The following is a 12,926-nucleotide window of genomic DNA, read 5'->3' on the forward strand; positions in this document are numbered from 1 at the left end:
GACGTCTACTTGTCGATCGGGTCCGCGAACTGGAATCGTCGCAGCATGACGGCCGACACGGAGCTGAACGCGGATGTCGTAGACGGCGATACTGTGGAATCACCGGAAGGCCTGACTGTGGGCAAATTACCTCGTGATTTCCGTATTCGCAAGTTTGTGGAAATGACGGGGCTGAGCTATGAAGAGCTAAATGCTATGACTTTCGTTGAGGCGGGGGACCAGTTCGCCATCGCTGCGAGTAAAAATTCTACTATCTTGGCGAATAACATTGTCGAGCACCACGATTACTTCTTTGCCATCACGGACTCAATGCGGAAGGTTTCAGATCCACAAGACACCTGTAGCTTTGAGTAGCTGAGTAACGTAGACAATATTTCATGAATGCGAAGCATGATTCCTTCAACGTTTTTACAGCTACGTAACAATTACTTGAATTACTACATGTACTCAAGTATTGTAGACACGCGTGGATGGATCGAAACTTACTTTGCAGTAAAACAACAAGAAATAATATGCGTACTGCTGTCGTATCGTGAAAATTGTTATGGCGACCATTTCGTGTTTGTACTTCTACATGTAGTGATCTCAAGAAATGGTGAGGCGAATAGTTCAGTGTAATAGTTCAAAACTTTCACATAACCAAACATCAAATGTTGAAACATTCCGTCGGTTTACTCACTGAATGAACACGTATCTTGTGGATCTACTCTTTGGCGGATGAGGTCTGTGAAGGCAATGTAATATACGTGATAGCTGAGTTCCATATGCTGAAGTATTGTCGACCCCTTAGAGGCAGCGGCTTCGAACGCACTAAAGGCCTCGGTAAGCGTCATGGTATCCACTTCATCGTAACTGAGACTTGTCATCTCCTGGAACTTCCGAATACGGAAGTCGCGAGCGATCTTGTTCACGGTTATACCATCCGGAGATTCAATCGTGTCGCTATCCACAATGTTGGCGTTAATTTCCGAATCGGACGTCATCCCTCGACGATTCCAGTTAGCCGACCCGACCGATAGATAAACGTCGTCGATCACCACGATTTTGCTGTGGATATAAAGATTCAACTCCTTCTTGGTTGTGTAGATATTGAACTTGTTCGGGTAGGCCTTCAAGATCGGAGATACCATGTCATATAGATACCTTCCGTACCCGGTCACTTGGTACTCCAGCTCTAACTCATTAACGACGACTATGAGGCGCTGGATCTTCGGCATCGCCTCCAGCAGAGCATCACGCAATTCGGGCACGAGGATGAAATACTGGTCTTCGATATAGATGTAGTTTTTCGCGTTCTTGATGGCCTTAATTCGCGCTTTGAAGAGCGAGATCTCGCCTTTCGGGGCGAACCCTTTGTAGTGTTCGTATGTGCAGCTGAAAGTTCGGACAATCTGGACGCTCTGCTTCCCAATATTCGCTGTAGTATTGCTGCTGACATAGTCCAGTGGAGGCAGACTTGTGTATGGCGGGTTTTTAAATTCGAGCAAATCGTCATCTAGCCCCTGACAAGGCAGGTATGCTGAGTTCCATCTCGACAAGAAGTTACTCGTCACATCCTTTGCAGCGGGCCCATGAATTCTCACGTGAGCATCGAGCCATCCTTTGCGTTGGTACGTGATGCCTGCTGCGTCGCGTATCGCCGAGTTGTTGTGGTAAATGGTGTCCCACCGATCGTTAGTGAAGTCAAGCCCACCCACGTATGCTACGGGTTGGTCCTTCTTGTCTGACGAACTGTTGGCTGCGAATATCAGCGTCTTCTGGTGGTGCGACGATGTCATTGTTCGGACACGATCGTCGAAAATGTATAACGCCTCCGCGCCATTAACTACGGACGCTGGGATCTTGTTGATGTCATTTCGAGCCTCGATATTGATCTTTCGGTGCAAGATGTTGGACCAGCCCATGATGTGAAAACTTGCCCCGCGCTCCACGACACCCGCCACCATTTCATGAACACCAGTCGTCGCACCTGTCGGGTCGATGTCGGGCTTAAGCGGAACCAAGCTCACTTCCCACGCCGACAGCAACACGCGGTCGCCCTCTTTGGTTGCGAGAAAGTCATCGTACGTCGCATCGAAGAATTCTTTTGTCACCGTGAGGGACGTCACTTTGTTGCCAGTTGTGTAAACGGTCAAGCCATCTCGCGGCTCTCCGCCCCTCGAGTCCGTGATCTCCTCCTCCGTGAGAAACCAGTCGGTTGCTTCTAGAAGAGGCTGTCGTACTAGAACATTGGGGTTGTCAACCGCCGAGGTGTTCTTAGAGGTGGTAGCTGCTGAGGAACTCGAGCCCCCGTCGTCGGTACCAAAGAGAGACGAGAAGGAGGAGGCCGACGAAGGTGACGGCGCTGCTATCAACGTGTACGTCAACACCAGCGCTAACGTCGCGATAGGATGGCAGCGGCTACCAAGTCGCATCGCTGAGCGCTTGGAGGGATTCAATTTTGGCCGCGGGGAGGGACTGCAGTTGCTACAGCAGCATACCTCGGTCCCAGGACTGTTGCCCTGAAATATGTATACTGTACGGGCGTGCTCGTTGGTTTGTGGCGACTCGCATGCGCTTTGCTGACAGGATGATACAAAATGGGATTTGATGTCATCATTTCTGATCCTTGGAAACCCCAACTCTATGCTCGAGACACGTTTTGTTGGAGGCAAGAATTTGCCCAAACTCCGCACCTCCAACTTTGCCAGCCCACGTGTTTTAAACGAGAACTGCCATCACTAAGACGAATGGAAAGATTATACTTTGAACCAGATAAATGAAGGATGCGAGCTAGAACTTTCCTAAGCCCATTTCGCAATTTACGTGTTGCATCAACTGCATCGCTTCCTCTCCCCCTGGACTTTTCCTTCCACTGGTGAATTCGGCTTTCTTGAAGCATACGACGCTAATTAATTCCAGATTCTCCAGATACAAAACGCTGCGGCACAGCAAGATATTATACCCCCTCCTCCCTCACCGCCGCATTCATGGTACTACGTAGTACATGTACCATGGTATGTAGTTATCGTAAAACAGTCGGGCGCCGGCCATGAGACTGAAGAACGAACAGGCGATGGTACAGTGCCCGCCAAATCATCAAGACCCCCGATTTGGCGGGACACTTTTTGCAATATCTCGGCTTCTAGGCCGAGTTAGGAGCTGCTACTTTGCTATGTTCTCTCTATTATGCGTACGGAGACGCCACTTGTGTTAACAACTTAGATTTCAATGTACCTGGCAGGGCTGGTATACAAAATCAAGGTTTTGACACCAGCGTCAAATTATTAAGACCACATCCTTTTTATGATGAAAAAACACTTTTATGCACAGACCCTACAAACTTCTATATTAAAAGTTAGTACTTAGTCAGTCCACCTTTCTTCTTGATCACCGCTAGACAGCGGCGAGGCATGGACTCCACTAGCTTCAGCAGGTAGTCTAGCTGAATGGCGTCCCATGCAGCCATGATTGCAGCCTCAAGATCAGCAAAGTTGTGGTACTGACGACCATGTGCGTACACCTTGGCAGCCATCGCCGACCAGACGTTCTCCATGGGGTTGCAATCTGGCGAGCGAGCTGGTCACACCATGGTGTTGATCTGCATCTATTGCAAGAAATGTTTCGTTTCATGCGAGGCATGAATCGAAGCATTATCTTGCTGAAATACAAACTCAACACCATACTTAGCGTGAGCAAAAGGTAGTAGATATTCAGATACCGTGTAAATATAGTCACCAGAATTCTGACGCCCACGCAAAATGGCCAACTCACTCTTACCCGCTGCGCTAAAAGCACCCCACACCATGACGCTCCCTCCGCCATTTTGGCGACGCAAATATGACTGTTCAGGCTGGCGCATGTCCCTCCAGAAATATTTGAATCCATCAGGGCCATCTAGATTAAACTTCTTTTCATCTGAAAAAAATAGTATGGATCCAAGTCTCTACATAAAAAGTATTGTTAGAGTAAGTAATTGCAGTAAAACAATAACGTGACAAGCTTGCCTGGTTTCAGTATGTACTCTTCCGCCCATTGCACGCGGGCAGCCTTGTGCGCCGTCGTGAGGGGGAGCGTGCGGTCCATCTTAGTGTAAACAAGATGGTCCACACGCTGCAGAACCCGCTGGATCGTCCTCACGGACGCCTTGATGCCGAGCTTGGTCTTGATCTCGGCGGCGAAGAACTCGCCTGTCACCGCTGCACGCACGAGCTGCCGCAGCTCTCTTTCCGTTAGAGCTGGCTGCCGCCCTGCCCTCCGCGCTCCACCGCTGTCTTCCTGCGGCCCCGCACCGCCTTAACTGCGTTACGGACGAACGTACGGGACCGGCCTGTCTTCCTAGCGATCTCGTGCAGAGAGACGCCTCCGTCGTGGAGCCCGACGATAAACCAATGCTCTTGCTCGGAGAGGGCCTTGCCGTGGCCCATGTGAAAATGAAAGGCTCACAGCTCCAGCTAACCCTTCGTTTCCGCCAACCATCTTCTTATTTTGATCAACACTCCTTTAATATAGAAGTTTGTAGGGTCTGTGCATAAAAGTGTTTTTCATCATAAAAAGGATGTGGTCTTAATAATTTGACGCTGGTACCAAAACCTTGATTTTGTATACCAGCCCTGCCAGGTACATTGAAATCTAAGTTGTTAACACACGTGGCGTCTCCGTACGCACAATAGAGAGAACATAGCAAAGTAGCAGCTCCTGTAACGGGGTTACACGTACAAGTGGCTGCAAGCCACTTGTGAATTTAACAGATAGGTTATCTGTTAAACGTTTTGGATACTTCCTCACATTGGTGTAAGACACACCGATGGATACATTGAAGTGGACCACCACAGTGAGTGGTCCACACATACCCAAAAGATCCTATTGGTAGAAAGCAGCATCTTTCTACCAATCAGAGACATGCATATTAGCGGGGCTCTGACAGCCAGCCGCTGTCAACCCTTTCACGGATGATAGACAGTTTTTAGCAGTTTTTAGAGGAAGATCAATTTACAAACAATACAGTTCTCATTTTACCTAATCTAAGTCACTTGGAATCCTTTTGTTACTTAACTTATATTTGTGTATTCAAATATAATTAACCTAAGTAATTACTAAGTACTTACGCTTCCTCATACACGTTGCGCAACGTGTAAGCTAAAGTAGTGAGTCAAGTTAGACCCACTACACCTGGTAGCACTTTGTAGTCCGTCCAACGACCGACTGCTTGACGTTCGTACGCGGTGTACGAACGCGGAGCCGAGAACCACATGAGCACGGAGGTGCTCATGGAGAGCTCCAACACGCCTGCAACGCATGTTGCACGCGCTGACTGCCCCCACCTGTCTGACCCAGAGTGGGAGGCCCTCCAACGACTGTCAACAGTCATTGGAGAAGCGGCGATAGCTACAATGCTGCGTACGCTATCGCCGACGGAGCAACATGGTGTTGCTCTGGGGTTCATCATGAAGGAGCAGCGTGACGCTGCTTCTCAGTGACGGCGTCGTCAGGGACGACACCGCGTGCTCAACCATTAAAGTTGAGCGTAAGCAATTACGTGGGAAGAGAGGGCGAGCCTCTCCTCCGATGGCTTGTCGAACTCGACACAGCCATAGCGGCTCGACGCATCGTCGACCCGCTGTCGAAGGTCGCGTTCGCCATGTCCTGCCTTGGCGGACGCGCAAGGAGTTGGGCGTATGGACGCCGACTCTCCGATCCTACGTGCTTCAGCACGTACGAAGTGTTCAAAGAGGAGCTCAAACAAGCGTTTGAGCCCCCGCAAACGAGTTCCGGTCGAGGGCGGAGTTCCTCGACCTTCAGCAGGGTAAGCATGACGTCCATGCTTACGCGCAGCGCGCACGATATTTGGTATCAAATATCGTGACTAACCCGATTGACGAGGTGACCAAGGTCGTCACGTTCATGAAATGACTTAGAGATGGGCCCGTGAAGACCTATCTCTTCCGAGAGTACCCGAGTACTCTCGAAGCTGCAATCACTCTTGCCATGCAAGAAGAGTTTAGCCTGCGGCAGGCTAAACTCCATGTAAACGTACCGAGGCCGCAACCGCGCCCGGTAGCGAGGACGGGAGGTCCGGAGCCAATGGACCTCTCGAGCGCAACAACTGCTGGTTACCAGCAGCAGGGAGGTAACGTGCGATGCTTCCGTTGCGGAAGGATCGGTCACTTTGCACGGGAGTGCACAGCTCCCATGCCCCCTGGAGGTGGCCGTCGTGGCGATCCTAGGCATCGCCGCGGACCAACAAAAAACGCGAACATCCAGTAGGCGCGGGGCGCCCTACTGGTAATGCAGTCGCGCGTGCCGACATCGGGCACGCGACACTGAGGACTGCAGCCCCCAGTGAGACCAGCTCTCACTGTAAGAAACAAGATGACAGGCCGAACCTAGTCATCTTGAAGGTTTACTCGAAGAGAGCGAGTGACTCTCTTCGAGCTTTGGTAGACTCAGGCGCGTCGAACAACTTTGTTCGACTACGAAGCCTGTCGAGACTTGACTTCGAGGAGGTAGATACACCTCGAAGTCTTCTGGAGATACGACTGGCAACAGGTGCCATCGTGAAGACCGAGAAGCGCGTCGTGAACGTGCGCTTCTCGTACAAACAACGAGTGTTTGTCGAACACTTTATCGTCCTGGACCTGGACGATAAGTTCGACGTGGTAATGGGCATGCCGTGGCTTGCACGGCATGATCCGGTGATAGACTGGAAGAAGCGCACGCTCGTGCGCTTCGGTCGCGACTGCGGAACAGAGAGCGACGGCCCTGTTACCGCAGCGCACGCACCAACAGGTGCGCGCGGCTCACCAGTCGAGACAGCGCTTAACGCTGCTGTCCCGGAGTGTCCAAGGAGTGCGCGAGGGCGCGCACAAGTGAAACCCATGTCGGCAATGCTGCCGACGTCGGAAGAAAAAGATGTGTTGGTTCCGGGAACCAACACCCACGTTCAAGCGTGTAAGGGACAGTCCCTGACCCGAAGCGGTCAGGTCGACAACGACGCGTCGGCTCCGGGAGCCGACGCACCCTCGGTCATGAGGGGCTCCGCCAATGATTGGCGTCGAGGTGACGAAGACGTGTCAACTCCGGGAGTTGACGCTGCAAACAGTGCGGACGGTTGCAAACGTACCGCACTGACACAATTTGCATGCTGTCGTGCAGCCGGGCTGCACGACGAAGCGCCATGCGATCAAGCCGGGCTTGATATCGCGCGCCCGCAGACAGGGTCTGCCGGCGAAGAGATACATTACCGTGCAGCCGGGCTGCACGAAGGAAAATGCGGTCAAGCCGGGCTTGATACCGCGCGCCCGCGGACAGGGTCCGCCGGCGAACGACTGTCCACGGCCGGGCCTGGACAAGAAGAACAACTGTGCGGAGCCGGGCTCCGCACAACAAGAAGACGGCGCAAGCGGAAAACGCTGCGCAAGTCTCGGTCCGGGACCGAGACGCAACAAGAGCAGTCTGCTGGGCAGACTGCGGCGGTGACGCCGAATGTCAAGACGCTAAGCGTCTTGACGCGCACCGATACTGGATTCCAGTATCGTGAGATGGAACTCGCTAGTCCTCCGACGACGGCGTCGGAGTTGACTTCGCTTCCAGCCATGAGCTGGAAGCGCTTCACGCGCTACTCGCACGATGGACGCATCGCGCAGGTCTGCGTTCTTTCGAACAGCGAAAGAACGGAGAGCGAGAGCGAAGAGCTGAGGCAACTCTTCATGGGAAGTACCACTGAGAGTGAAGACACTCTCAGTGCGAAGACGAAGCGAGAGCGCTTCGAAGAACAAGGTTGGGACTCGTTAAAGTCGAGTCCCTATTACGAACTGTTGAGGGAGTACAAAGACGTACTCCCGGAAGAGATTCCTGCTGAGCTTCCGCAGGATAAGGGTATTCAGCACGAGATTGATCTCGTGCCGGGCACGAAGTACTGTGTCACGCGGCAGTGGCCACTGCCGCGAGAGCAAGTAAAAGCAATCGACGACTTCTTTGAAAGTCGTCGCAAAGCAGGACAAGTGCGGGAATCAAAGTCCCCGCACAGTGCTCCGACGTTCTGTGTCAAGAAGCCACAGGGCGGATGGCGCATCGTTCACGCGTATAACAAGCTGAACGATGCGACGGTACCGGCGCAGACGCCGATACCGCGAAAAGATGTTATCATCGATTCGATGGCCGGGAGCACCGTTTACAGTGCTCTCGACGTGCGAGATGGATTCTACCAAATCCTAATGCGTGAGAGCGATATCCCTCTCACGGCAGTGAGCACGCCAAGCGGCATGCTCTGGGAATGGCTAGTAATGCCACAGGGGCTTAAGAACGCCCCTGCGACTTTCAACAGGTGCGTGACGCACTTGTTGCGCTCGGTGCGCGACTTCGCACCGAGCTACTTCGATGATGTATTCATCCACAGCCGGGCTGTGGACGAGAAGACCGACGTAGAGATGCACAGGGTGCATCTCCGGAAGCTACTTGAGCTTATGCGAAAGCATAAGCTCTACGCGAACCTGAAGAAGTGTATCTTCGGGGCGAGCGAGATACCCGTCCTCGGGTGTCTCGTAGGGAAGAATGGTGTTCGCCCAGACCCGGAAAAGGTCAGAGTGATCAATGAATGGCCAACGCCTTCAAGTGTCAAGGAACTGAGGCAGTTCCTTGGCTTGGCCACGTACTTGTGCAAGTACGTGGAGGACTATGCGGGCAAGATCCGCCCGCTGTCACAGCGTCTTAAGAAGGAAGCTGTGTGGAAGTGGACAACCGATTGCCAAAAGGCATTCGATGCAGTCAAGCGGGGCTTGACTGAGGCACCGGTCTTGGCAGTAGCTAGCCAAGATCACCCATTCCACGTCGTGTGTGACGCATCCGATTTCGCGAAATCGGATGCGCGTTAATGCAGCACGATCACGAGGGCCGTGATCGTGTCGTCTACTACCAATCGCGTCAGCTGAAGCCAGCTGAGCGCAACTATCCGGTGCATGACAAGGAACTCCTTGCCATGAAGTATGCACTCGCAAAGTTCCGAGTGTACTTGCTTGGGAGTAGACCATTTGTGGTCTACACCGACCATGCATCACTGCGCACTGCAGTGAAGTCGCCACACATTTCAAAGAGAATGGCGAGATGGCTCTCATTCTTTGCGGAGTATAACTTCCGGGTCGAATACAAACCCGGAAGATTGACCGTGGTGGCCGACGCGTTATCACGTCGGCCGGACTATGCATAAGTTGTTGACGTCAATGCCATTGACGCCATGCGATCGAGCAAAGCCACATCATCTTTGTTGGATGATGTGAAGGCCGCGTACGCGCACGACGCGGACGCGAAGCTCTTGCTGGCCTATGGCACAGCGCCTTCTGACAAGTCCCGTCAGAAGCTGCCCAAGCACCTTCGTGCGCGTGCACACCGATATCGAGTGCACGACGGAATACTGCTTTACAATGCAGTTGACGACAACGCGGATCGCGTTGTCGTGCCGAATGACCATGACCTGCGACTCAGGATCATGTACGAGTATCACGATGCCCCGACTGCGGGACATCTCGGACGTGAGAAGACATACGTCCTTCTCACGCGCGACTTCTACTGGCACCACCAGTATAAGTGGGTGCGCAAGTACATCCGTGCTTGCGAGGTATGCCAACGCGTAAAGCCTGCGCCATCCGCGCAGGCTCCTTTACAATCACTACCGACTCCGTCGGAGTGTTGGAAGTCCATGTCTTTGGACTTCATCTTTGGTCTTCCCCCGGATAGCGGAGGGAACACCGGTGTTGTGGTCTTTGTAGACCGTTTCAGCAAGATGGTACATCTTGCTGCGGTGCCAGCAGAGGTGACCGCGAAGCAGACGGCCCGTCTGCTCGTCGACATGGTGTTCAAACACCATGGCATGCCGTCCGACATCGTGTCGGACAGAGACCCGCGCTTCACAGCGCATCTGTGGCAAGAAGTGTTTACACTTCTTGGGAGCCAGCTTTCCATGTCGACTGCGGATCATCCGCAGACGGACGGTCAAACCGAGCGCGTGAATCGCGTGCTCGTCGATACGTTGAAGAGCTACGCTCACTCGTTCCAATACTGGAGCGAGTGCTTACCGATGGCAGAGTTTGCCATCAATAACTCAGTGCATGCCTCGACAGGGCATACACCGTTCTACGTGAATGCCATGCGGCATCCACGTCTACCGAGTTTACTCGGAGTGATGGCTCCCACTTTAAGTGGGGGAGGATCTACGACTGCAATACAGCAGCCGCAGAAAACCGCTGACACTTGCACAGTGTCAGCTGCAACAATGGACAAACCACATGAGTCTGCGCAGGGCGCAGACTCCCCCAACAACATGGCCAACGACCACGGGTCTGCGCAGGGCGCAGACACCGCAAAGAACCACGCAGAGGCCGGGCCTCTAGCGGAGAGCGAGCTGAAGTCATTCAGCTCGGATGCAATCAGTTTCATCACCAAAAGACAAGCCGTAATTCGGTTTGTCCAAGACACAATAGCAGCTTCTGTTGATCAACAGAAGCTGAACGCAGACAATGTGGGCAGAGGCAACACAAATGAATTTAAAGTTGGTTCATTGGTTTTGTTAGCTACACAAAACCTGCCTAAACATGCGGTTTCTGATTTCGGAGCAAGCAAGCTTGCTCCGCGCTTCATCGGGCCGTTCACTGTGTTGGCACGGCACGGCAACGCATACACGCTAGACATACCGTCTAGCATGCGCCTCCATCCGACCTTTTACGTCGGACGGCTGAAGCCATACCTGGAGCACGAGCCATCTAGCTCGGCTGACCCGAAGCCTCGGCAGGAGCCGAGGCAGAAGCGGAGGACTTGGCCTCGGCGACGAGCAGCCTCTCCTCCAGCGCGCGGACGCGCTGGAGCAACCCCTTCATCTGGGTCCCCAGCTCGACCTGGATATTCGAGGCGGTCTGCGAGACCGCCGCGACTTGGGCCTTCTGGTTCGCCAGCTCCTGCTTCAGGGCGGCGAACTCAGCGCCCTGAAGACGCTCCACGACGGCCACCCGGTCGTGGAGAGGCGCATACTGATCAGCCCGGGGCTGATCATACCCGGGGCGTGTTCCCACCCCGCCACCGCCGATCCGTGACGCCCGCGGCTCAACCCGCTGGATTGTTGAGCGGATTGTTGACCATAGTATCCCGAAAACGAACCCTCAAGGGGCTCGTTTTCGTATTCGTTGGAGAGGATTTCCTCCCCATCGAGATACATGGGAGCCGCGGAACGTCTTGCTGGAGGACGTTCCGGAAATGGTGAGGGCGTACGAAGAGCAGTACGCGCTGGCGCAGCGGAAGTAACAAGAGCGCTGCGATCATCGCTAGCGCCCGAACCCTCACGTGCTAAGAACTTAGCACGGAGCTCTTGAGACTCTCGGGCACACGGAACGACGTGTACCCGTTCAGGTCGCGGTCGCTCAAGCGGACCGCGCCTGGAAAGCACTTCGTGCACTGAAAGCCCTCGGGCACAGCGCACGGCACATTTGCCTCCTCAGCAGCAACATGAATTTGCTCCAGCTTTCCACGCTTCGAGTACGTCTCGAAGCGATCACGCGCTTGCTTAATCCGATCACGGTAAGCACTCGGCCTCTTGTTGAAGTTCTCAACAAAGGCGTTCCAGCTTTGACAAAGTGCCTGCCATTCGGGCACTTTGCTGCGAGAAGAGGTCTTCTTGCTTTGAAACCATCGGAGCTCATGAAAGAGTCCGATGTAGTAATCGCGCCTTTGATGCGTTTCCGCATCAAAGTGCAGCTCGGCAGCCACAGCGTCATCTTTGATGGCGCTGCATACGTACAGCGGCACCTCATTCGGAGGTACCGAGTTCCCAAACCGGTCCGCGATCTCGGACGCGGACGGCATCCATGGATCGCGCGCTGCAGGCGCAGCGCGCGGAGAGCCCTGAGCTTTAACATCACGCGCTGCAGCAGCAGCGCGCGGAGTACTGAGAGCCCCAGCGGAAGCGAGTGGGGTATCACTCTCAGTACGCGAACGCTTCGAACTCGAAGCGTCCGATGCGTCCCCTTCACGCGGGCGAACGTTCTTGGCGTGAGGGTCGAGCGATTCGCTCGACACTGAGTCTTTACGCTTTGAGGGCGAGTCTTCCTCGCCCTCCATGTCTTCATCGTCGTCGTCGAAATCGACGACGTCACCGTACTTCGCCTTCTGGCGTTCGAAGTAGTCGTCGATGGAGAGATGACTCCCCATCGACTTTGCGGAATTCTTCTGAGGCGCGCTCATCGTTGAATGAGCGCGGATTTCTTCTCCAAACGCGGAGAATTGACGAATGGTCAATTCCAAAGATTGACGTGCGGGGACCCCGCGCGTCTAACCTTAAAGGGGGGATGGTGTAACGGGGTTACACGTACAAGTGGCTGCAAGCCACTTGTGAATTTAACAGATAGGTTATCTGTTAAACGTTTTGGATACTTCCTCACATTGGTGTAAGACACACCGATGGATACATTGAAGTGGACCACCACAGTGAGTGGTCCACACATACCCAAAAGATCCTATTGGTAGAAAGCAGCATCTTTCTACCAATCAGAGACATGCATATTAGCGGGGCTCTGACAGCCAGCCGCTGCCAACCTTTTATAGATGATAAACAGTTTTTAGCAGATTTTAGAGGAAGATCAATTTACAAACAATACAGTTCTCATTTTACCTAATCTAAGTCACTTGGAATCCTTTTGTTACTTAACTTATATTTGTGTATTCAAATATAATTAACCTAAGTAATTACTAAGTACTTACGCTTCCTCATACACGTTGCGCAACGTGTAAGCTAAAGTAGTGAGTCAAGTTAGACCCACTACAGCTCCTAACTCGGCCTAGAAGCCGAGATATTGCAAAAAGTGTCCCGCCAAATCGGGGGTCTTAACGATTTGGCGGGCACCGAACAGCACACCCAGGAGAACGCCTTACGCACACCATACAGTGCTGTACCAGCACAATAAGTC

At 53.1% G+C, this 12,926-nt stretch overlaps 1 protein-coding gene across 1 annotated transcript; it reads right to left on the bottom strand.

Moving 5' to 3' along the window:
• Positions 1-3,893: 3,893 nt before the first annotated feature.
• IUM83_16285 (putative retroelement) lies at positions 3,894-4,406 on the bottom strand (the record flags this gene model as incomplete). Its single annotated transcript, XM_067941158.1, has 3 exons — positions 3,894-3,925; positions 3,987-4,178; positions 4,301-4,406. The coding sequence occupies 3 exons, from the start codon at positions 4,404-4,406 to the stop codon at positions 3,894-3,896; spliced, it is 330 nt and encodes a 109-aa protein (XP_067783661.1).
• Positions 4,407-12,926: the final 8,520 nt, after the last annotated feature.

The sequence above is a fragment of the Phytophthora cinnamomi genome (genome assembly GCF_018691715.1).
Source record: "Phytophthora cinnamomi strain GKB4 chromosome Unknown Contig98, whole genome shotgun sequence".
Lineage (NCBI taxonomy): Eukaryota > Oomycota > Peronosporomycetes > Peronosporales > Peronosporaceae > Phytophthora > Phytophthora cinnamomi.